Below are 26,346 nucleotides of genomic sequence, written 5' to 3'. Positions count from 1 at the left end.
TGCCCAGCTCTGCTCCCCATTCTCCAAATCAACACTGGCTGCTCCACATCCCCTCTCCAGTTGTAGGACATGGTCAGTCTGTCCCTCCCAGTCCCCCAGTTTGTGCTGGCCCCAGCACTCCTGCAACAATGCACTGAGATGGTTTAGGGACCTGATTCATGCAAAAAAAATGTCCCAGCAGCAAGTTAGCTTTTCATTTTAAATGGGAATGAGTTGTAAGGAGGGGCTGCACTGGGGTGGTCCCAGCTTAGGTTGGCCTAAATTGCCATGAGAGACTCTCCACCGTGCTAGAACACCTTGAATGTCCCTCTGGGTGGCAGGCAGGTACTGGCACAACTTTTCTTAATCCCTAGAAACCTCTAGGATAAAGAGGGGGGAATTAAATTAGCCAGGGGTAAGAATAGGCCCTCCTCAGCAGCTGGTGTGTTGTTATTTGTTTTCTAATTCACTGGTGAAAACCCACACTGACCAAGCATGGGGATCTTACAGGATGGATGGTGCACCACAGCCAAAGAACATCCTGGCTGTTTGGGGTGCAGCACCACTCCAGAGAGCCCCTGAGTGGGATCTCACCCTCCTCCTGTCTGTCCCTGGCATGGCACAACTGCGAGGACAGAATGAGCTGAATGAACCCCAAAAAAAACCAGTCTGAGCTGCTGGGCTCCAGCCTGACTCCTAAAGGGAAAAGCCACTCCTGGCAGAGACAGCACAAAGCCTTTGTGGGGTTGTGTCCCACCACAGCACTCAACACAGGGGAAGAGTGTGAAGGGCTTGAAGGCTTAAATTGTGTGAGGGTGAATGTCTATGATGTCTCTGAGATATCTGAAAAGGGCTTTGCATAATTCCTCACAGCCCTTCTGAAGGAGCTTAACCCCATATGCTAATTAAAATCTGCTAACTCCTATATCATGCAAGAGTGGTTTTATCTCTTAAAGACAGCTGAGTCTCCAGTCTACTTTTTATGCTTTTTTTCTGTTGCTGCCCCTTTACATATTTGCTTAAGGAGAAATGACACTGAGATCTGTAAAGGTCAGTTGTTGATGAGACCTTAGAATGGGCAGATATAGGGTGGAATCAGCTGGTTGAACTTATTTTTTAGTGCCAAAGAGGCTTTAGGTCTTATTATTATTAACATTTACTGTAGCAGCTGTAGGCTCTGAACAAAGCTAGGAAAAATCTGCATAAACACACATCATCAGGGACTGAGTGAGATAAAGCATTCTTTTTAAAAAAACCATTTGAGTAGGGGATATGGAGAGAGGGTAAGTGATTTGCCTCAATTTCACAGGGAGGTTTTGTTGCAGAGACAGAAGTGGAATCTGTCTCAGAAGTCCCAAATTAGCACGTTAACCTTAAGTTTAGTTTTGCATTCATTTATGCTGAGAAATGTCATTGAGAAGAAAGAAGGGAAAAATACAGACCTTGTCATCCAGAATAGGCTCGCACTGAGAGTAGTTTATCTTGGAAGCCCATGTCCCATTGCCCAGGCATTCTCTGTAGGCATTTCCTGGTACAGACCAAAATAAAAGAGAGATGAACACTCTGTGCTGGACTTGAAACAGCCTAGACATTTCACAGGTTCGAGAAAAGACTGACAGAACAGGTTATTTACAAGGCAAATCAACTTATCTCACTTCTGTGAAGACTGGAAAAACCCACTGAGGAGAAACAAATTAAACAAAACACATCTACAGAGCAAGTATTTAAAGGTATTTATTAATTTCTTACAGAATATGAATTCAGAAGATAGCAAAGGTATGAGAACATTGCAACTGAAACCATTCCTGGTGTTTTCCCAGGTGCCAGTTCTCACAGGTCATAAATGAAAATCACAAATTACTGAAGCACAGATTTAATGTCCAAATTCAACGTCACCCTGCAGGGATCTGGGAACTACATGTGGCAATACTGGGGTGAAGAGAGGAGTCCAATTACTGGCAAGGATTCTCTTCATCCCAAGGAATTCCAAGAGAAAACTGCACTTTTCCTGTAAAAACCTTCCTCCACTCATCAAAGGCACATCCAAACCCAAGCAAGAGGTTCTTGGGATTTTTCTATTTTTATTTTGAACTTTTTCTTAGAAACTAGAGAATTAAAATAAAACAGGAAATCCAGAAAGATCCCCAAAGGACAAATACAGGCAACTTCCTGATGGACTCTTCATTATTTTGTTGCTGCCCTTTACCCAATTTCTTTTTGGGCCTTTGCCATGGTCATTTAGTGCAGGAAAATCAAATGGTCCTAAATATGCTGCTGACACCAGCCTTTGAAAAAGGTAAAGAGACTTCTGAAAATGTGCTCTTGAAAAAGGTAAAGAAACTTTTGAAAAGGTGCTTCTTCTTACAGAGAAGGGAAGTCAACAAATAACAGTCTCTGCAGATGCTCCAGATGACACTGTACCCACACAGATCACTGAATTCCATATTGCTGTTGTCTATTTGCACTTTTCCACTGTTTCTTTCTGGATTGACGAGGCCAAACAAAACAGTCTGAGTGGGGTTTAGGTGGTAGGATCCAATTTATATCCCTAAAAGCCCTTGCATTTGTCCCCTCCTTTGGCCAGTGCTGAAGCTCTGTGTGCAGAATTGTTGCTGATTTTGAGCCTCTGTAGAAAAATCCTGACTCTCCAGATGAGTTGTTGCTTAGTCAGATGTTGAGTCCCAATTCCAGGGTACTGCTCATAGGAAACCCTTATTTCATTCATTCAAACCCTTGTTTTACTCATTCTGACTCTTCATTTTCCCTGCTTGTATCCCTCCAGCTGTGGAGAGCACAAACACAATCCACCCTGTGAGGCACTGGGAATGTACAACCCTCTCTGAGCCGTCACAGCAGATCTCCACACAGTGAGGGGATGAACAGGAGGGGGGAAATCAAACTCAATTTCTTTCATCCAGGATCTCCTCCAGTATCAGTCACGTCTCACAAACAACAGCAGGAAGCAGATCTGCCTTCTGGGAATCTCCCATTCCACACTCCAGTTATCATTACTAATTTATTCATACCCCACAACAAAAATCTCCCTTCCTTCCTTCCTTCCTTCCTTCCTTCCTTCCTTCCTTCCTTCCTTCCTTCCTTCCTTCCTTCCTTCCTTCCTCCTTCCTTCCTTCCTTCCTTCCTTCCTTCCTCCTTCCTTCCTTCCTTCCTTCCTTCCTTCCTTCCTTCCCTTCCTTCCTTCCTTCCTTCCTTCCTTCCTTCCTTCCTTCCTTCCTTCCTTCCTCCTTCCTTTCTTTCTCTCTTTCTTCTTTTCCTTCTTTCCTTTCTTTCTTCTTCTTTCTTTCTTCTTTCTTTCTTTCTTTCTTTCTTCTTCTTTCTTTCTTTCTTTCTTTCTTTCTTTCTTTCTTTCTTTCTTTCTTTCTTTCTTTCTTTCTTTCTTTCTTTTCTTTCTTTCTTTCTTTCTTTCTTTCTTTCTTTCTTTCTTTCTTTCTTTCTTTCTTTCTTTCTTTCTTTCTTTCTTTCTTCTTTCTTTCTTTCTTTCTTTCTTTCTTTTTCTCTCTCTCTCTCTCTCTCTTTTTAATGACATAACACAGCTCTTTTAGCCCGTGCTTTAAAGGAGAAACATCTCATGTAGTGGGTGAGGCAAGAGCCTCACTGGAAGCAGCTGGAGGAAGCAGCTCTTGTTCATGCACTGTGTGCAGAAAGGCACTGGACTAAGTTCAGTTTTTCTTAACGAGTGTCACAAAAAAACCCCAAGTAAACAAAGAACAAAAACCAAAAACCAACCAACCAAAAAACAAACTGGAAGAAGAATCATAATGGAGAACACCCCTGTAGAAACAAAAGATGAACACCCAAGAAGAAAAGAATACTACATGATCTTTCTAGGACAACAAGAGCTAATAATAAAAAAAATATATAGCTATTACCACTACTTTTTTCCTAGTTGAAAAACAATCATGTAAAATTTCATTTTCCTAGACAAATGACATACTGAGAACTCAGAGTGCTTTCTCTTCTTATAATTTCCCCTTCCTTCTGACTTTTTTCTCAAGAAGGAACACACCAAATAGAGATTTGGTGGTTACATGTGGTTACTCATGCTCTGTGTGCACTTGCACTGGTATAACACAACGACAAGGAGATTTAATGTTCATGTAAATCAATAACAGACCAGTAGATGACTCAGGATGGCACAGGCAGCACTGAGCCTTTATGCATCCAATATTCACCTCTGGGCCTCAGTCTATGGTCTCTCATTCCACTTTGAAAATGTTGATTTCCTGTTGTAGATTTGTGGCTCTTGGGTTTCTTCTGCTTAATCATCAGTCCAGGGGACAGGCAGGGTGATGCAAGGGAACTGTCTGAACACAAAGGAATATCCAGGAGTGCTCAGGGTTTCCAGCTTCCACAGAATGGATTTCAACCCCTCCAGGCTGCAAATGCCTTTTCCTATTTCCCCTAAGGGCTGACTCAGGGGTGCTGATCAGAGTCATATCCCACCAGGAAAGCCAAGGACAGCAGGCAGAGCCCAGACACACAACAGCACCAGCAGCAGCACCAACATTCACAGCTCTCATGGACTCCAAGGTGATGTAAAAAAACGGAAGAACTTCATTCCACATCACAAAAAGGTAGGAAAAAAAAAATCTGAGCATGGCTACAGCAAAGCCTCAGTAGGAATACAAGTGGGAAACCCAATTCTCCCTGACTCCAAATCTTGAGAAAGTCCAGCTCAGTTTATTATTTTGTAGATCTTCACAGAATATATCCAGATAAACAATCCAACACCTACAGGAATGTGTCACTTTTATGTATTTATATGCACATGCCCACACACCCACGCTATACAGAACCTGAGCTTTACTCTTAGTCGAGCAGAACCATTTAAGAGCAGGTGAGAAATTCAAGGTGGAGAGCAAAAGTTCCTTGAATACAGAAGAAAATCAGTGTTGCATTTGTATTTAAAAACCACTGTATTTTTGTATTATAAAAACAGACTGTGATAATCACAACTCTGTTTGTTTTCAGGGCAAACAGAACTTTTAAGAAACTGAACCATATTAATTGTTTCAATAAAAAGAAGCTGCTCAACCCAGATTTGAGCCCATACATCAAAAATAATGGAAAATTATTTTCATCTGACATGGAAGGACATAAGAGAAACTCACAGACTCTTATTTATTCATTTTGAAGGACTCCCCACACTCTGGTGTTGGATAAAGCGGGGAGACATCCAAACTTTGTTTCCAGTTTTTCCATAACTCTCTTCAGCATCCCTGCAACTCAGCAGCAGTATTACCAGATTAATTCTGGGAAAACTTGCCTGGGATGAGAGCAGTTTTTCACAAATCAGCTCAAGGACCTTTAACCCAAACAGAAATATGTCTTTTAGTCATCTAAACTCATGTAAAATGAATTGCACCCCGATTTATTACACTTTATTAACAACACTGCCAGAGACTCTTCTCAAGAGCCCTCAGTGAGTGTCTAAACAGAAAATGGAGCAGCAACATCCAATATTTGTCATTCCAACAAATTTGTGATTTGTCTGCTCCTTAGAATCCAGTGACATATTTTTGCTGGAACAACTGGAACAGGTTGCCCAGGAGGTTGATAAGTCTCCCTTTTTGAAGATACTTAAAATTTTTTTAAAACATGCTCCTGGGCAACTGGCTGCAGGTGGGATGGATCAGATCTCAGCCATCCTGTGGCTCTGTGATTAACTGCATAAAATTACCTCCTGGAACAGCTTTAAAACACAGCTCAGGTACAATGCTCTATATCAGTTTATGAGGTAAAACCTAGACCTTAATTTCATTTCTAACTGCAGATGATGTTGCATTTCCGAATGGGGTATGTTAAGGGAAGTGTTTGATGAGTGGTATTTTTGTATTTTTCTTTTTTTATTGACCCTGTTGAAGAACACAAAGCCTTTCAGGTAGTGGTAACTCAATATGTATGGATTGGCCTGGTGGCAGGCTTGTGTTTAGTCAGTAAAAGTCCATTAAAAGCACGACAGAAACAGGAGACAGGAGCACTGGGTAAAGGTAAGTGGATGTCATTCTCAGCAGGAAGTTCAGCACTTCCAGTCATTAGTGAAAGACAATTCCAGACACTCCATGCAGGCACTGCTATAATGGATCTTGTCCCTGACAACTGGAACTGAGCTGGTTTTGAAAGAGATTTTACTTGTCTTGCCACGTTTCATGTAGATGACTTTTTGACAAGGTTTACATTTCCAGTTATCATTAAAATGGAAATCTGACTTCTCTGGCTATTTATGCCTTTCATCTCCTGGATTTTACAGAGTGGCCATGGAATCTTGAGACAAGTTCATCAGCTACTGGAGTGAAGGGAATAAACAGAAAAATGAATAAATAAATAAGACAGCCTGTTAAGCCCTGAGCTGAGGATGTGTGGCTGCTTTGACAGCTTGCTGATCCATGTTAGCTGTCAGCTGGGCTGAAATGAAGGGTCCATCAATCAGAAAACCAGAACCCCACTGAACACACTCCCTGAACACACAGGTTTTTGGGAAGTGGGGTTAGGAGGGACTGTGGCAGAGACTCACAGGTGCAATAAACACCTTTCAAGAGCACAGTGGGTCACTCCATCCACCTCCCCACCCACAGGACTTGCTCAGTCCAGATTAAAAAATGGAAGCCCCAAGAATTTTCAGTAATTGTTTTGTAAAAGTATTCAGACAGTCTGGTAAATCTCTCCACTGTGATTCGTTTTTTTGTTGATATCCTATATTTGTGTTTTTTCCTCTCTTTTTAAGACATTATTGAACTGTTTTTGCCCCTGTACTGCCCTCTGACCTAGCTGAGCAATTTGCCATCCTTTTCAGGGTAGGTTAGTTCTGCATTTTTGCCACAGGTGGAGTTCAGCCTTGTCATTTTAGAACATCAACTTGCAGCCAGTCTTGTCCACATCTCACCAATCCCTTCCCACTCTGGCTTCAGGGCACAGCACAGAAGCCCATGGTGACCCAACATGAAGGTGCTTATGCCAAATTTTCCAATGGAAAGCAAGCCCAAGTAAGTGAGGTTTTCACTTAGATATAAATCAAAATAGTTCCTCTGATATGCTGTAAAATCAGAAGAGCCAGTGCAGAAAACTTGCTTTGTCTCAGTGCCAAGATTAAAGATGGATGACATCTTCTGAGCTGAATAAATGGATTTTGAAATACATAGTTTTGGGGCAGAAAAAAAATCACTTGACAGGTTTGGTAAATGTAAATTGGACCCAGGTTTTACCCCCTGAAGAAAATTTTTAGATACATTCAAAGAACACAGGAGTAAAACTACCCAAAATATCCCAGTGTGGAATGTTGTAGCCCAGGAGCTGCTCACAACATGGAGTTTAACTCTGATTTCTTCCAATGTGGGATTTCATGAGGAATTCAAATTCAGTTTAAAGGATTCCTTTTTTACAGGGGCTTCTAATCACTGGGACATTGCAAGATTCTCCCAGTGTCTCCTCCAGACAATTTTTATTCATTTAATGTTCAAAATAAGACATTTTGCTTGGTATTGAGCAAAAATTTTTCTCTTGGGTACTTATCCACCATGATCCCCAATAAATCCAAGAGGAACTGCACAATACAAATTCCTCAGATTGGCTGCCCAGATTTCATAGGAGTCAGATCAAATGAGACAGAAAAAAACCTGTGTTGCATAAGGCACACATCACTTCATGTATAGACTATTCTTAGTCCCTTTTCAAAGTCTCACAAAAACAGCAAGCTTCTAAAAATAGGGGTTGAATCATGAGGCTCTAAATTATTTATTCATGTGCCACTCTCCCTCTTTGGTGCTTTATTTTTTCTGATTGTTGCAGTGACAAGCTCGAGCCAGGTAGGATTCACAAAGCATCAGGACAACTGCTTACTATTTCTAGAAATCAGCAGCATAATTGTGGCATCTAGGAGACTGAGAAAACAAAAAGCATCTCTCTCCACATTTTTATTTGTGAATGAGGGGTATTCTGACTAAAATAAGGAGAGGCAAGAACAGTTATCCAGCTTATGCTTATTGCTTTGTACATCAGCCAACACCAACCTGAAAACCAAGAGGTTTTCTCTGGATGTCACAGCTGGGTGGGTTTTTTTTAAATTTGAACAGAAATATAATGCACTTATAGGAGTGTCTTGGAAGGCAGATAAATCATAATTTAGGCAAGAAATGTTCCCCTATAAAAAACTAAACTGAGCTCTGTCTGGCTCAGCTTGATGTGTGCTCAGGCTTTCAAGCACATTAGAAACTTTGATGAGTTTTCTATTGTTTTCCTTTGCCAAGAAATCCTAAAAAGGTTTACAAGAACTCGAGCAGCCTAATTATGCTCACTTGCTGCATCGATTTCCCATCTGCTGAAGAGCTCAAGTGATTCACCCAGGTCATGGAACAGGTCAAAAGCAAAGGCAGGAACAGAACCTTTCAGAAGTTTAGAAATGTTCCAGGCTCCTTCAGAGTTTAGAAAAACATTTCTCTGGGTTTCTAGCCCAAGGCACCCTCTGTGGGACCTACAAAGATTGAGGGCACCTGAAGTACTCAGTTCTGTTTGTACAGAGGGTCACAGAATATTCTGTTGGAAAAGACTTTAAAGTGATCCAGTTCCACCCCCTACCATGGGCAGGGGACCCTTCCACTAGACCAGGTTGCTCCAAGCCCTGTCCAACCTGGCCTTGAACTCTCCTTGCCCCAGGCTGGGGCTCCTGGCAGCAAGCAGTGACATTAAAAAGATCCCACAGACTGAATTATGCAGAACTGTCAGAAAAGTGGCTCTTTCCAACCTTGTTCCATGAAATACCTGCTAATGTAAAACTTCTCAAAAAAAATCCCACACATTCTGTTTGACTTTCTGACTTTCCCCACATGGTTCACCTCAGGCAACACAACTTCTTGCTGTATTTTTCACTCCTCATGCCACCAAGGTCAGCAAAACTATTCCATAAAATGCAGCTCTTTTATAATAAATACTCTGTTTCTTCACAGCTTCATTTTGAATTGTTTCAGGATTGAGGTGTGGGCAGCACAATGTAGGCAATTCCCAAATTTGCCCTTTCCCAAGACAATCACTCCACAGAAGGATGATTTGGGAATCATCCTGGAAGCTGCCTTCCTCATCCCAAATTGCTTATAGGTCCTGTGATACCCCTCCTGTTAATAACTGGATAATAAAAGAATTGTTATTCAATTATATAATTATTATCCCAATATATCATTAATTTCCTTAAAAAAATATTTCATGGCTTCTGATTGAGGAAACTCTTGTTCTGAAATGTCAGGGCTGGGCTGTTACAGAAACACCCAGAAGAGGGAACACTCAGAAGATAGGGAGAGAAAACGCAGTGAAAAGGCTCAGCAGCACTTGACAAATGTTTGGTTAATCCTGCCTGCAGCCTCCCAGGGCTTTGTGCAGTCTGCAGGTAAATCCCTGAGACAGCACATGCCCAGGTGTGAGCACACACAGAACCCAAAGTTTCCAGCTCAGACCTCCACTCCTGTGCTGATGACACTTTTAACCATGTGCGTGCCTTTAATAAAGCAGTGCTTTCTGAGTAAAAATATATAAAACAAAAAAATAAAAAAGAAAAAAAAAAGAAAAGAAAACAAAAAAAATCGCAGCTGCTAAGTGCAGCTGAGTCTCTGACTTTGGCAGTGTTGGGCAGGGAGATTCCTCAGCTGAGTTTTCCTTTTAGGTCTACCTGCACAAGGCAGTAATAGAATGTGATCAAGGCTGAGATTGTGGTGACACTTCTCATCCTGGAGAGCTGATTCACGTCCCCTGTGCCCCTGGGTGTTGAGATTCCACAGCCTGGCCAACATCTTCCAAAATGTGGCCACACTCACGTGAGCTCAGTTAAAGGGGTGAGACAGAACAGCCAGGAGCTATAGCAGGGGAAATTTGAACCAGACAGGGAAAATCTTTCAGAAGAAAAAGAAGGAGATTACAAAGCACTGTTCCTCAGGTTATCATCTTTTTTGTTCACCTGGTTTTCAGCACAAGGAAAAAAAATAAAAAGAGAAAGAAAAGCCCAACAAAATATAAAAGTCAAACCAAACTCCCAAAGCTCTTCACTTTTAGCTGAACAGAAACCAGAAATTGTATGACTCCCCAAAAATCTGTTGCAAAAGAAAATTCTGGCATTCGTGTTGGGCTTATTTCCACATCCAGTTACACAAATTAATCTCTCCTGAAAGGCCAGGTATCACACACAAAAGAAAACGCACAGACATCACTTGTACTTCAGCAAGTCACTGATACTTGGATTGCTGGAAATGACAAGAACACCCAGGAGAGTCTTCACACTTGTCCTATTCTTACATTGCTCTCCACAGATGAACTCGAGATGAAGACATGGAAACTCTGATGTCCTGATGCAGATGCTCCTGTGTGAGTGAAGGTTACAATGTCCAGCACTGCCAGAGACATATCCCACAGAATTTGAGGTCACCTATCACATCCATGGTATCTACTCAATGCAGACCATCAAACCTTATTAAATTCTTAAATTTAAGCTAATTAATTGATCCAAGATTATAGCCAGCACAGTCTAGAGAGATTCAGCTGATCCATGGCCATTTACTTTATGGAGCTGAGTTGTTCCTCCATTGACCTCACATTGACCACAGGAGGGATGTAATCACCTACAGCAAATAGAAGCATCTTCACTCCTAAATTTAGGTGCTTGGGGTAAACAAAACACTGGCCTGGATGGGCCTGTCATTTGATGTGCAACAGTCACTTCATGTTTATTTTAAAGACTTTCCTCATTTCACTCTGGGTAATGCAATTGTTTTAAGGAACAGGCAATCATCCAACTTGTGTTTGCCTGGATCATGCACAAATTACTAGGAAAGATTCCCCAGCCCAGAACACTTCCACCTACACAGAGAGGGAACTTCCACCTACACAGCTAGCTAAAAAACACACGTGGGAGAAAGGTGTAGTCTAAGAAAATGCTTTTCCTGCTGGTTAGTCCAACAGGTCATTAATTCCCCCTTTGTTGTGTAGTGGCAGTGAATTCCTGCAGAGCACCAGGAGGAGGAAAGGCATCACCCAGGGCTGCAGCACAATTTGTTTCTGAGCCTGGCAGACCAGGAGAGCATAGAGCCATGAAACTTCCTCCCTAACCCCCTTCTGGAAGGGTGGGAGGGCACAGGCTGGTAATCATGTTTGATCTTTATGGTAATTGCTTCTTAGCTGAAATTCAAAATTCAATTAGTCACCTGGCGTAATTACTGAATGCACAGAGAGATGGCAATGATAATGAGAGGTGTAACTGTACTTTATTACCTGTAGTAAAGCACCGTGGAATTGAGAAGCACTTAGATCTGATTAAGACAGGAGGGAGAGGGAGTGGAAAGGAATTGGAGGCTGGAGTTTAGGACAGATGACTTGAGAAGACAATTTGCACAACCTCTTGAAAGAAAGGAGTGTGTGCAGCCTCCCTCTACTTTAGTTTTTGCCTCAGCAAAGTAGGAATGTGGGAAGCAATACTCTTCTCACAGAGCCTTCACTGCCTGGAATTTATTCAGGAATTTATGAGTTGCAGTCACAAATGCAAAGCACAGCAGCTGTAGGAATGGCTCTGGAGCACAGTCATTGTTCACTGGGAATAATCCTGACCTGCTCTCAGAACTCTGCAAAAATAATGAGAAAGGTGGCTGAAAAAAGGAGGTGTGAAAGGAGGTTCCAAAATGCACCCATTCATGTGATATTTGCCTGGTAAGGTTCAAACACCTTTTGACAAGGAATTCACATGAAACCTCTGGTCCAGCAGCAGAGGCTGTGAGAGGAAAGCAGCACACAGGAGAGACAGGAAAATAAGAGCAACCCAGGTAGGTGAGAGAAAATATCACACACAACACAGGGAATGAGTTGGGCTAAAAGGCCAGGAAGATCTGTAAAACCTGATTATTATCCCTGAGTCAGCACTGGGGGTTTGCTGACACCACAGGAATGCCCATCAGGAACCACAACAGTTGCTTAGCCTTACAGGGATTTTCTTTGTTAGTTGGTTTTGAGGTTTGGTTTGTTGTTTTTTTTTTTTTCCCCATTTCAAACCGTTGTCCTGATCATACATCCAGCATTTTGTAAGAATCCTAGCCTTTCAGAAAATCACAGCCCTACAGGATGATTCAGACAGGTCCTGTCACACTCGCACGTCTTGGGACGTCTGGACAAAAACACAACAGACGCTGCTGTCAGCTCGTGCTGTGTGTGCTTGCCAGGAAGCTCCGTGTCTTCCCCAAGCCTAAATATTCATCAGGAGAAGGCAGGCAAGAAACAGACTGTCTGCAAGACAAAAAAAGCCTGCAAACATCAGACGGGTGACCATTTGCCAAAGCAGCCCCTGCCAGCTTTCATAGCTAAGCCTAATATAGGAACATAAAAAATTCCAGATGTTTCTTGGCAGATATGAGTCCATTTTGCTGAACCACATTTCCCCTTCTAATCATCTAAGTTTAAAAAGGGGATGAGAATGGGAAAGTTCTCCCAGTTTCTGTGAAGTGAACCTAAGGTGTCTGAATACAACCCCTTCCTTCCCTAACCACACAATTTCATAGGATGAGCAAAATATTCAGCAACATCAAGACGCTGAATTTTGACTGTGGAGATTGCAGATGTGGAGGTTATAAATAGCTTCTTTAGACCATCACAGATTAGGTTTGTTTGAGATGAGAAAGTAAATCTGCAGATTCCCTGCAGATACAGCAAAATACAGTAATTCCAAGTCTCAAAAACCTTTTACAGACACTAATAGTACTACATTTTCTGTGGGCTGTCCCTCCACATAAATTCTTTCTCTCACTGGGTGAAGAAAAAAGTTTAAAAACAGCTCTTGCCAGGAGAAAAGCAACACCCAGCTTAGATCTTCTTTCTTACACAGCCACAATGAGGAACAGGAAACTTTCATCAAAGAAATTACAATAAGGAGCACTGGGCTTTTGAGCTCCAATTTTGCCTCCCTCTCTGTTTTTCTCTTCCCATCCTTGAAAATAGTACTAAAAAGTTTATTGGTGATTACACCCAGCACAGCACTGCTATGGGGAGCTCAGTATCTGGTAAGAAGGGCAGCAGGATATAGCTGAATTTGTAGATAAACAATTGCTAGGCTGATGATGCACCTACTTGGATTTAGAAATTTACCAACTGCTTAAATTCCCCAGTCTCCCCTTTCCATATTTTATATTGCTGCTTCCATTGCTGCATTTCTGCACTTTCCCAAAATACAGCATGGACTATGAATCATGTGCCAGCCCTTCCCTCCAGGACAGCATGTATTGAAACTTTAAGTGAGATCAGAAAATTGAGAGAAATAATATTTCATATAATGTTTGCTAGTGCTGTACAGACACCAGGAAATTTGGTTTGCAAGTGATATGAAAGAGGAAGTGAAGAAGTATGAGGTTAATTTTGAGAGGGAATTGTGAAGGACCATACTGTTCTATAAGGATTGTTTTCATGCCCACAGCACCTTATCAACCAGAAAAGGAAGATCAGAGATATGCCTTTGGCTCTCTGAGAGTGACATGGGACTGCCTGAAGTGCTCCTGGGTCTCTGTTTCAGCCCAGCTTCCCAAGACATCTCTAGCTCACACACAAATGATCCTCCACAAGAGATTCCCCCATGCACAAGGAGCTGAGTGATCACTTGGTGGCCAGGAAGACCTTGAAGAATCTTCTGCAAAAGGCAGCTGGAAGAGAGGTAAAAAAGCTGTTCCCCTGCCATAAGCTGATTAATACAATGCATCTCTTGTTTGGAAAGCCTGCTGTTATGTGGGAAGGTGCTTTCTTATCACCTGGTAATTATTGTCTCTTTGAGGGTTTGAAATGGCATGGGAAATGGGAGGGAGAAAGGGAATTTTAAAATCTCTTCTAATTTTATAGCATATCAAATGCTGTCAGCACATGCTGTGACAGTCTAAGAAAAGCATTTCACCAGCTTCATTTCTTGGCTAAACTCCCTGATGAATCCTAAGATCCTGAGCTTATTTCAAGCAGGAATGATAAGTGGGCCACCTCTGAACCATCCCATGTGGTTTTGGGTTCACTGCAGCCTAGCAAACATGATGTGGCAGCTCCAACATCACACACATCTTTTAAAGACCCACATATCTGTGATCTCAGTGCTGTCTGTGCCACTCAAACAGCTCTGGGAACTGCAGGAAACAGGGGTGTTAATTCTCCATGCAGTTCCATGAATAAATGGAATAAAGAATAAATCATCTCACATTGGCACTGAACACTGCACGCCTTGCATAGCTTCACATTCAGGGCCTTAATCTTAGGCTTGTCATATAAATCTCCTCACAATACAAAAAAAGACAGAACAGCCCCCCCTCAATATTCTAGACCTCTCTCAGAGCACTAAAATGACATCTGTCACTGTTTTGACTCAGCTCACTGTTTTCCTCAACGTTCTTTCCCTACACTTCACTTTTTTCTAAAGCTAATATGAAGATTTTCTCTTCAAATCCAGAACTGAACTGTCCAAATCCCAAATTTGCTGGTTTAACCAGCCACAGATTTATGTATCACCTTCGTGGGCCATTGTCCTGACATAAACACTGGCTCCAGGGATTTGGAAGCAGCACAATAAATTTGATCTGGACTGAAATTAAACAATAAAAGAGGGAAGCAGGGCAACCTTCTTATGCCAACACCATTCCTAAAGAAATGCTGCATCCAGCAAGGACATAAGCCAAGAACTGGAGGTGGAGGAAATGTTCCAGGTGTTCCAAAAGGATAAAAGAGCTGGTAATGCTTCAGCACTTCCCAGGTTTAGTTTAGTACAGGTAACTGCATGAAGGGCTAGAAGGGAGGATGCTGCAGAAAGCTCCTGTCATTCGAGCTCAATTTCCTTGCTCCTTAAATACCTGCTGGTTTCCTGTCGCTGATGTGGAAGATTGGCTGTTTACAGTGACAATGCAGGAAGAGTTTTAGAAACTAGATGGGAAAAAAGGTGTCTTAAAAAGGATTGACCATCTCCTTTCAACAAAGAGAGCAATTAGGTCAGGTAAAATACGTTTGGAAGTGCTCATTCACCTCAGAGAAATGTTTAGTGCTCATCATTCACTTTCATTTAGCTGAGACTGCCATTTAGCCATTTACTGACTTTGGTAACAGATTCTCTCAGATCTTCTCTTATGACAAGAAAAACTACTGAAAACTCTTACATTAATCTCTTTCACTGAGGCAGATGTATCCTCAGTGCCATTTCCTTTTCAACTACAAAACGAGGTCCCCAAGAGCAAATTGAGTGAGCAGTATTTAACCACTGGGCAGTCAAGTGAGGACTGCTTAATTGATATTCTCCTTGGTACCAAACCATGAAACCTTGAATCCCAAGCTTGCCATGAACGACTGTGGTGTAGAATACAAATAAAAAAAAAAGAAACAAGGAAAACAATAACAACAAAACAAACCTACAAACAACAGGAAAAAAAAAGATGCTTGAATGGGCAGATGAACTGCTTTGGACTTCAAAAGATCCAAAGTGCATGAAAAAGCGTCTGAAATTTATAACACTTATCAAATTAATTCTGCTTTAGACATTCTCTGCTAAGTAGTAATGAGCTACTGACTTGTATATCAAACGTGGGAAAGGTGATATGATGATACTAGAGTTGTTTTCTTTGATAGACGAATTAAAAGGTAACTTCATTTTTTTTTTGAAGATAGAGTGAAATATTGATTGTACCTGAAGAGCAGTGAATTATATTTTATAGCAATAAAACTCTCCTGTGCACATCATGAATGGGGTACAGAGAAGCTACATAATATTTTTGAAAATTATGCTAGCTTGACAATTCAGACCTACTTTTAATTTAATGTGAGCATGAAAAAATTTGCAGTGCAACATAAAACCTCTGCACAAATGAGCATCAAAATCCTCAAGCCTCCTCTCTAAGAAAAATAAGCAATTACTTAACAGTTCCACTGAAAATGCTCATTTTGGATCAGTGCCTCAAGGGATGAAGTAAGTGCTGTTCTATTAAGCTCTGTTTGTTCCCTTTTTTACCCTGTGAATTTTATTTTTAAACAGTGCAATAGGGAGACCCAGTCTGTGTCCAACTGCTCTGTCACCTCCCATTCCCAGAGCAAAGCCAAATGGCAAAGACCTTCTGGAATACCTGCAGTTCTTCCTTCAGGAATGCATTTGCCACCCCTGAAGGAATGAAATTCCAGAGGTGCTTCAGCCTTCATCTCTGGACAAGATTGGGAGGAGAGGAAGAAAGAAAAGGGGAAAAAAAGCTTTTTATAAAGTAGCAAAATCTGATACAAAGGTCCACAGTGCTACATTCTAATGATCTGTTCACAAAATACACCTAAATAATTCTGTAAGATTCCTCTTTTGCATGTATTGCACTGGTGCCTCTCCAAGCCCATCCAAGGAGCCCATCCATCCAGATGAGATAAAAAACTCTCCTCACTTGTTTTTTAGTCACAGGACCAGTTCAGATGTGGAAACCTACCTCTGGGATTATTGCCCAAGATGGAGATGTTCAGAGGGTTCATTTGGTCCCTTCACCTTTCTCTGTTGACCAGAAGTGGAGCTCAGAAGGCTCTGAGGAGTGATCACTCAGAGATGGCCCAAGGTCAGTGAGATAAAGCCCAGCTCACATGGACAAACCCCCATTATTTCGGATATTGAGGTTCAGTGGTACTGTTTTCTAGCACTAGGGTTAGGAGAATTCTGCAGTAATAAACTCTAAATGAAATTGTACACTCTTTCAGGATGGGTTGGTGTGGCAGGGTCACCCGAGGTGCACACACACCATGCAGAAAGCCACAGCCTGAAGAGAAGTTAATACTTCCCGAGTCTGGACTTTGATTCCTCTGTGATTTTAGCAGGTGTAGTGATGGATTAATACCCACAAAGGAACATTTTGAATCTTAGGGATTAAAGTCTTTCTACTGGAGTAGCATCTGGAGGTTTTGTAGAGCGCTGGCTTCACTTCCAGCATCAGAAGCCTCAGGCAGGGACCCAGATCCTCGTGGTGCTGGGATTGAAAACAGCACCTTTCCAAAATTCCTGTGAGCTAAGCCTAGGGAGGAACAGTGTAAGAACAAGAAACTGGAGGCTGAGTTCAGGATCCAGGCAGTGAGGAGACTTCAAAGTGCACAACAAAAAGCCCCAGTCACAGCTCACAGCCCAGAAGAGTGATGGCCACAACAGGCACAGCAAGGATGGCTTTTATGTGAGTGCTCCTGATTCCCATAAAGGAGGGCAGTGAAGAGGGTGAAGGGTCTGGAGGGGAAACCATATGAGGAGAGGCTGAGGGCACTTGGCTCGTTCAGCTGGAGAAGAGGAGACTGAGGGGAGACCTCACTGTGGTCTTCAACAGCCTCATGAGAGGCACTGGAGAGGCAGACATCCATCTCTTGTCTCTGGTGACAAGCCCTGAGGGAATGGCATGGAGCTGAGTCATGGGAGCTTTAGGCTGGATTTAGGAAAATATTCTTCCCCAGAGGGTGCTGGGCACTGCCCAGGCTCCCCAGGGAATGGGCACAGCCCCATCTGAGGCTGCCAGAGCTCCAGGAATGTTTGGAGCACACTCCCAGGGATGCTCAGGCTGGGATTGTTGGGGTGTCTGTGCAGGACCAGGAGTTGGACTGGATGATCCTTGTGGGTCCCTTGCAGCTCAGGATATTCTCTGATTCTGTAAATCCTACCCATAACAAAACCAGAGATTCCCCATTCCTGACAGTGTTTCAGGCCAGGCTGGATGGGGCTCTGAGCAACCTGGTCCACTAGAAGGTGTCCCAGCCCACAGCAGAGGGGGTTGGAACAGGATGATCGTAAAGGTCCCTCCCAACCCAAGCCATTCTCTGATAAGGGAGTTGACAGCTGAACCTTCATTTCCTCTGCTGTGCCTTATAAAGAGAGATTTCCCACATAACAGTTCCCAAATGAAATGTTAGTGAGTAAAAGACGACTTTACTGTCAAGCAGCTACGGCATCCTGGAGTAGTTCCCAATAATGACTTTTTAAAATAAATTATTACCAAGATTTTTTTTTTCCCTTCTCAGCTATCTGATCTTAATTATATCATGTGAAATGAGATCATTTGATGCACCACCCTCAAACTCTTCTCCTCTTAAAATAGAATCTAAATCTTTCTATAGATAGAAGATTCTTTAAGTAATTACACATGAAGTGTTTAGTATAAAATGTCTCTTCCTTTCCTGCTCACAAGGATTTATCTTTGGATTAATCAATAGCAAAAGGGTTAGCAGATTATTCTAATGACAGTACAAAGGTAATTAAAATTTGCTCTCATTATTTTTGAAACACAAAGGAGATGCAATATAGCTCATGTAACAGTTTCTCCTGGTCATCATCTGTGAAATGCAGTTAATCACTGTAATTAGCTGTTACATGACTGCACATCATGAATATGTCAGGAAGAAACATTTAACTTCAGAGAAGTACTTAGGATTTAGTTCGGTCTGAGATAAAAATACAGCTCATTATCTCTTTAAACAGATTTACAGTGCAAAGTGCATATGCCAGTGACTGCAAGGACCTCTGTTACCTTTGTACTGAAATTTATGAAAACCACTCACAGGATGCTTCAGACTGCAAGAAATGCTGTTTGATTACAAGTGACCACAGCCACTTTACAAACTCTCCTTTACATCTATTTTCTCTTTTTTTTTTCACAGCTTTATTTCCACTTACACCTTTCTCCATCCTGAAATAGTGTTGTTTATGATCTGTTAAAGTGACTGGTCTCAGAACTGAAGCACTGAGTTACACATTGTGGGTTTGGGGAGCCACAGAGTAGCAGTTTAACAGACAACCTTCCCTGTGATAACTGAGAGGGAAATTTGATTCACAAATGCTGCTGAAGTGGCAGAAAACTGAAGTTCCTGAAGTTGAATGGAGAGCATTTAGAGAAGGAAAGCTTGGAGCCATGTTAGAGAAGGCAGAAACACTCATTACTGTGGGATTTTTAAGGACCATGCCAAACAGGATATGCCACGTCAAATGGCACCAGAAACTTCAGGGAAATTTAAAAATGTTTGTAGGGAATGATGACACCACAGATCAGTGCCTTTGTTTCAATGAAAAATTTTGATATTCTTTGAAGTGAGACAACTGAGCTGGAATTTCACATAAAAATAGATCACTTTAGTCTGGCGTCTCTGTTTTGGGAAAGGATATCTGCTACAGGCAGAGGGAATTTCTTCATGACTTCACTGAGAGATAAAAATGTCTCTGAGTCAGCACTCTGAATCCTGACTGTGTTCTGAGACTGAAAACCAGGGAGTGCATTTAGCTAGAAACCACGGGCTGGATTTAAAACATTTCCACCTAGTGTAAAATAAAATCAGAGATGAGACTGAATAAATATTCCAATTCAAAATTCCATTCAAGTGCCCCAGTTTGCCTTCTGGAAGCCTCTCCCTAGGACAGCAGCCTGTGCTCTGCAGTGTTCAGCCTTCTTAACTATATTCCCAAACTTGAAAAATTTTGAAAAAAAAGTATCAGGATGAATTTTCCTGCATTTATTTGGTATCCCCCTGGGGTAGGATGACCCTGGCTGACTACACCACCTCCACCTCTCCTCATCAGGATAGGGGGATAAAATAAGATGGAAAACTCATAGCATGAGAAAAAGACAGTTTAGTGAGTAATTAACAATTCAGTTAATTAATCTGGCTCTGTCAAACGTGGGGACAGCCTCTGACCACCTCTTCTCAGAATAACCACTCCTGCATTCCTCTGCTACCAAACCTGTGCCATGTTAACCACTACAGCTCCTCTCTTTCCTCTCTGGTTTCCCAGTGGTTGCCTGGGGAAAATATTTTCCAGAGTTTGTTTAGAGTTTAATCAATAAAAATCTGGTCCTTAAGCCCCACAGCAGTGCCAGAAAAATGAAGCTAATTTTTGCCATCAGTAATCAATAATCTTGTCCAGACAGAAAGAAGCAAACAGGAAGTGCTGGTTTAATGGTTGGATTTGACAATCTTAGGTCTTTTTCAACCTTAATTATTCTATTTTTTTAATGGAAAGAAGACTGCAACAAACACCACCACAGCAATAAGCCACAGTGTTGCAACAAGCAAAAATAATCTCTTGCCTTATCATGCAAAAAAAAAAGATGAGATCAAGTCTTCTGTGAATCATTTATTTGCTTGTATTCACGAAATTCATCTGAGCATTCAGGACACTGCTACTACTGCAGCTGTAATCTACCTATTAAAAAATAGATCTTTGTGGATATATCAGCACTTCCAAAAGAACACAGAAATGTCTGGAGATCTTTTTCCCTAGCAATGATCTGACGGTCTTATTTAACTCTTTTATGCAAAGTTTCTCCTGCCAAGCTTCCTTGTGTCAAAGGCGGGTTTGTGTGAACTGTTATTACACAGCACCACTCCTTCATTACAAAATTACATGCATTATGTGCAGCAAAATTGCATAATCTGTGTAATTAGCTCATCTCGGTGACTGCTGGCAGCGAAAGCAGCTGTGAAGGTTGGGCAGAGGGGAGAGCTAATGACACCCATTCGGGAATGAGGATTGCACCTGGAAAAATGCCGTGTCCCAGAGCACAGCTGCCATCAGCACGGGCTGCAGGCACTCAAAAGATGCTGATTTATTGCAAGTGCTGGTTGTGAGCTGCCAGGGGCTCCTTCACAGGTGGGTGTGTGAGAGCTGGGGTGGGCAGAGACAGAAACCTCCGGAGTCACCGGTGCATCAAACCCCACAAGGCACAGCAAAACCTGATCCCTCTCCTTCTTTATTTTGTTTTCCTCTTTCCTTCCCTGGCCTGACAGTAGCTTTGTTTCTCCTTCTACTACTTGTTAAGTACAGACCCTGACTCTGCACTTTTTGGGCCCAGAATTAAGCTGCTGGTTTCACTATTGCTCCATTTCTTGTGCTTGTGGGCTGCTGACCCTGTCACACCCTGCACTGCTCATCACACCCAAAGTGTCCCCTGCACCCATGGGGCTGGCACCAAGAAGCCTTCAGGGAATCAGTACATTGTTATTTAGGTTTTAGCATTTTATTTCGGTTTTAGCATGAAAAAGGCAATACAGAACCTGATCAAAGGCTGCTTCCTCCTTTCCTTGTCTCACATCATTTTGCCTGAGAGTTTGAAATGCCTCTTCATCTCCGCTACAAAGTTGCATGATGTACTTGAAGTGTGTTTTTAGGAAAAAAAAAATAAAGCAATTGAAAAAATAAAACTCAGCTTATGGAAAACAAAGCCCATCTCCACTGATAAAGCAGGACAGTTCACTAATTTATCTTCACTGGATCAAGGAATGAAGCCAAATCCACTGGAAGGGATCTGACAACAGAATATGTATTGTACTAGAAAATGTAGCCTAGGAAACAACCCTGCATTGCAGAGAAGAGCAGCAAATAGCTGAATAAATGTGATTGTATTAACTGAGCACTTCATCTGGCACACAGAAAACCTGCAGGTGCTACAGACCAGCAGGTCTGCACCAAGACAGGAAAACAGAGACACAGAGCTGTGAAATCTTATGGCTAAACTCACAAATATATTGGTGATTGTACCTATCACTTACACAAATTAAATATCCAAGCTCATGGATATTTCTGAAGTTCTGAAAGTATTAATGGAAGTATCTCTGGTTTTCCCAGACCACTCAAAGGGATGCTCTCCATTCAGTTCACATCTCCATATCGAGGACAGAAGATTTATACTGCTGAAAGAGGGACCTGGAGAGAACACTATTAAGACACCAAAATCCAGCTGCCTGCTTAGAACTTTGGACATCCAAAAGTCTTCGTATGGAAACTCTTACAAAGTACTGCAAAACACAGATTGTCTCCTCAAAACTCCCCTGCCTCAGCCCCAAAGAAATTAATGATGCTGAGGAATAAAGGTGACATGCTAGCAGGGAACTTCTTGCACTCTAAACCAAAAAAAAAAAAAAAAAAAAAAAGGAAAAGTCTTTCCAGAGTTGGAAAGCTTCAGAGTCCCTGAACTATTGGAGTTAATTTACGAAGGGCAGGGCTGAAGGATGGGAGCCTGAAGCAGGTCCAGCTGCAGGGTATGAGCAGGTCTCCTGTGCTGCCTGTTGTGACAGAAACGAGTTGGAAGCTGCTTCCATTCCTTCCCTTTCCCACTGGCACAGCCACAAACGCTGCCTCTTGGCTCCAGAACAGCCCCACCCGGAATGCCCAGATGGATCCATGCCAGCTGAGGCCAGGGAAGTCCTGGAATTCACACTGAAGGCAACACAGCCAGAACCAGAGTGGTTCTAATGGGAGGCTGTGGTCCTGCCATGTCCCTGCCCAGCAAATCAGGGGACATGAACATCCTCTGAGAGACAGAAAGGAAAATAATGAAGAAAACCAATTTATAAACATCTCTTTCCCATTCAGACATGGGAAGGGAGAAGGTACTTGGGCCAAACACACTAAAAATCCAGCTGCTTGTCCCCCTTTTCATTTACAAGACAAATACTTTGAGCCTGACATTTTCTACTGTTGAATTTTAGTTTGCTCAGAGGCTCTGGAGGCCCTGCAGTCAGGAATTGTGTCTGTTATACTCTGCTGCCTGCCTTGGATGAGGGACAGTATCACCCTAATTCTTCACATCTGGTATTTAACCTTCAATTCCATTCTCTCACCTGCTGTTCTTTGGGATGGCAACTCAGATTTTTGCCTGGTAGTGAGGCACTGCAGTTCTTCCCCACAAATGCCTTCTGCATGCTTCCCAAAGTTTGCCCCATCCCTTTGTCCCTTCTCATGGTAGAGGTGTCAGATCTAGGTGATCTTTAAGGCCCCTTCCAACTCAATACATTCCTTGATGCAATGATTTGAAACTTCCAGCAGCTAAAGCTCATCCCAAGGAAGCTATTTTTATTCAGTCCTTCTACCTCGAGCAGATAACTTCCATGAATGAGCCATCACTGAGTCACTGACATTTCAGGATTAAATCAAAGCAATTAGCCCTGCCTTTTCCAGCTGATTTTCACTGAGGTAACATGGCAACTAGACAAAGGTCAGTTCCCCATGAGTATCACTCGATTCCCCTAAAAGCAAGCAAAGGATGAAATAAACCATTTTAATGGTGCAGGAAAATCACATATTACACATCAGTAAGTAAATGGAATCAAAACAAGAGCCTGAAACCACTCTCACTCTGATGGACACCTGGTAACCAAAGTTCTTCATATTAAAAAAACACCATCACTAAGTCACAGGTGTCCATGAAAAACAAACAGTTGGTGATAGAGGCCACGAAATGATATGAGATCTGTAGGGATATCACAAAACCACAGAAATGTCTGGTTAGAAGGAGCAGCAGAGTTCATCTGGTCCAGCTTGCAATGTCCTATTGCCACATCAGGTTTATTTTCACCAAGCAAAGCCAGAGCTTCTTCAGCTCCAAGCTCGGAATTCCTAGAAGTGCTTCATTTCATAAAGGAAATTACAAAATCTCAGTGGAGTTTTCAAAGCTACTCATGAACAAAAAGACTCACATACACATAACTGACCTACCACAGAGAAATCAATTTCTTTCCCTGAGATTTCAGGAAGTGAATTCTAGCTCAGGTGCACCAGAAGCTGTGTGCACACACAGCTGATTTTCACTTTATCCCAGAGCATCAGTGATTCATTCACATCTACACCATTCATGCCTCTTTCTGTGCCTGCTCAGGGACTGGGAAAATGAGAATGGGGTTGGATAAAGAGCCTAGGAGAGATAATGCACTGAAGTCAGACAGGAGGCAGGCAGGCATCCAACCACTCAAAGAAGTGATGAAAAAATAACCTCCCTGATTCTCTCAAAGCCTTGTAATTGCAGTGAGTGTGGTCAGGTGCTCATCTGTAATCCCAGGAACTCAGCCACAGGTTTGCAGCTGATATCTAACAGAGAATCAGTAAAACAGGAATTCCTAGGAAAGACTTTGCACCTGTTTGCTGAAAAATCCAACTATTGATTAGCGTATTTCTAGTTTCAGGAGAGCCTTGTACATATTCCCAGGATAAAATGATTCACACTGCTGTGATGTCTGTGCTCTTCTGACACACTCACCTCACTGGGTCAGCTCAGTAATCCTTCTATCCCTCTCAGCATTCACTGAAGGAATAAACCAAAATGTTTACAGAGAATAAAACTGCTGTTATTACTGTTGCTGGATTTTTTTTCCCCAGGAGAAACACTCTATGAACACAGGAGAGTTGAAGGGATTAACAACGGATGAGGGTGAAAAAATAAATCCAAACTGAGAATGGGTTTGTAGGTGGACAAGGATGACTTAACTATGTGAAAAGATCTTTGTGGGGATCCTTTAGTTCTCCCCAAAAAGGAGTAAGAAGCAGAAAACCCCAGTATTCCTACTGCTACAGCCACTGCCTGGAAGTGGGTGATGCAGTGAACCACAACTGCACTCAGAGTTATCCCTGTCCCTTTTGAGACAGGCTTGGAAACAGAAAGCACACCCAAGTGGGAATTTGTTCCCTCACTTTCACACCTTCTGATTTTTGGACTGCTAAGGAGACTTCCTGAGTCACAGGCAGCTCTGGTGGAAATGTGCATCTTCAGACATTAATTTGGTAATTAATGACACAGGTGCAAGGGGGTGAGTTTATATATGACAGTTATGTGGAGAGGGAAATTCAGAAGTTTGGATTAGATGGCCAAAATTAACCGAAATATGAACCTATCTTTACTACAAAGTGTTCTCCATGAAGAATCAAAGGGGCTCTCTCTACAAAGGCCTTGCTAGCTGCTGATGGGGTCACTGTCCCCATCCAGGCAGGTGCACCCCTGCCCAAATCCCTGCAACCCCACCCAAGACACCAGCATCCACACCCTGAAAGGAAAATAAGCTCTTAACAAAAAGGACCTCCAAGAAGGGCTTTCCAAGTCAGGGGTCTCTCCCCTAGAGATCCTGGAATTAAAAAAAAAACAACCCACTAGGAAGGAACCTGTGAGGAGCTTTGTCTGTGCAAGGCCAACACTGGGAGATCTCTCTGACGGACCCTGCTTCTACTTCCCCCTTCATCCCCAGCCTCTTACTCTGCTGTCTTGCAAAAGAATGGGGTGTCCCCCCCTTATGAATCCTAGAAATCCATTTCCAGCACCCAAACTCCCGTTTTCCACACTGGTTCCCACACAGAGATCAGAGCTTTCAGTTGTTGGAAGTGTGTTAAGATCAGCCCAAAAATCACAACCTTTGAAATCCTTCTGCTTCCAAACTCTGCATCAGCTGCTCCAGCTGCAGAGCAGGAATCAGTGTGGAGCCTGGAGATCCTGACTGCTCATGATGTAGTTTGAAATACACAAATGCTGATGTTTCAGGGATTACTGGCATAATTCAGCAATTCCTAAGTTAGATAAAAATTCTTAGAAATGAGAAAAAGAGTCCCTAGGAAGTCACATCTAAGTTTAGTTAAAATGGTGATGATGCACTAGGAAAGTAATTTCCTATTTTCTGTGTTTGTCTCATTTCCACAACGCATTTTTCTGCTTTCCAAAGCTCTGTTTGCTCCCTGGCTGACAGAGGAGAATGCAGCTCCTCTGCATTAATTCTTCTGTCACAGCATGGTCAGGGCTTTCCAACCACCAGGGCTTTGGGACAATACAACCAAATTGGGAAAGGTTCTTCCTTCTTCTGTTTTCCCAAGGAAAACACATAATGAGACTTGAGAATTTTTTTCTGGTTTTGTTTTTTTTTTTTTTTTTTTCTTAATACCGAGATTCTCTTCCTATAATTTGCTTCGAAGTATTGGTTCTCCCAGCAGAAGTATCATATGGAGCAGTATCTGCCCTTCTGTTATTCTCAGCACTGCAGAGAAAGAAGGCAGCATAAAGCAATCTGAGTTCTATTGATCTTATGAATTTGTCCCAAGAGCTACCAATTATGAACTCCAAGAATAACATCTGAGGAAAATGAAAACCGCACTGAAAAAAAAAAAAAAAAAAAGAAAATATCTACTAAAAATCCATTCCCCTTCGATTTCCATGGGAAACCTCATTTCTCATTGACTTCTCAAGCTGCTAAGAATGGCTGTTCTAATCTGGGTGTAAAATCTGGATGTTGGGGTCCAAAACTGAGTAGGAGGTTCCATTTCCCAGGACAATAAACCTTGGGCAAAGCATTGAATGACTGTCAGAGCCTGAGAATTTTATTTGGACCAGGATGCAGCTTGAAGTTCTGTTCTTCCAAGCCTCAAAAATTGCAAAGATTCACCAATATATGAGCAGCAAAGATACTTTTATATCATTGCAGAGCATAGAGGGAAACCTAAAGAACCTAAAGCTGACTAATTGATTGATTTAATTGCTCTGCAGGACACGAGCCACAGGCAGGTCACAGCTGAGGTGGCACTGCCCCACTGGTAACACACTTGTGAGTTATTGCTGTGAAGCACCTGAAGCATGTCAGGTA

General features: G+C 42.2%; 1 protein-coding gene across 2 annotated transcripts in view; it reads right to left on the bottom strand.

Moving 5' to 3' along the window:
- CRHR2 (corticotropin releasing hormone receptor 2) overlaps positions 1 to 26,346 on the bottom strand; it is a 134,446-nt gene that overhangs the window by 60,077 nt on the left and 48,023 nt on the right. For both annotated transcript variants that reach the window (XM_088155271.1, XM_014873763.2), the window contains one exon: positions 1,422 to 1,507. In XM_088155271.1, coding sequence (XP_088011397.1) covers positions 1,422 to 1,507 — 86 coding nt within the window. The remainder of the gene's footprint in view (positions 1 to 1,421; positions 1,508 to 26,346) is intronic.

Source organism: Sturnus vulgaris, chromosome 1 (genome assembly GCF_052056855.1).
Source record: "Sturnus vulgaris isolate bStuVul1 chromosome 1, bStuVul1.hap1, whole genome shotgun sequence".
NCBI lineage: Eukaryota > Metazoa > Chordata > Aves > Passeriformes > Sturnidae > Sturnus > Sturnus vulgaris.
This window is presented reverse-complemented; position numbering and strand designations above follow the sequence as displayed.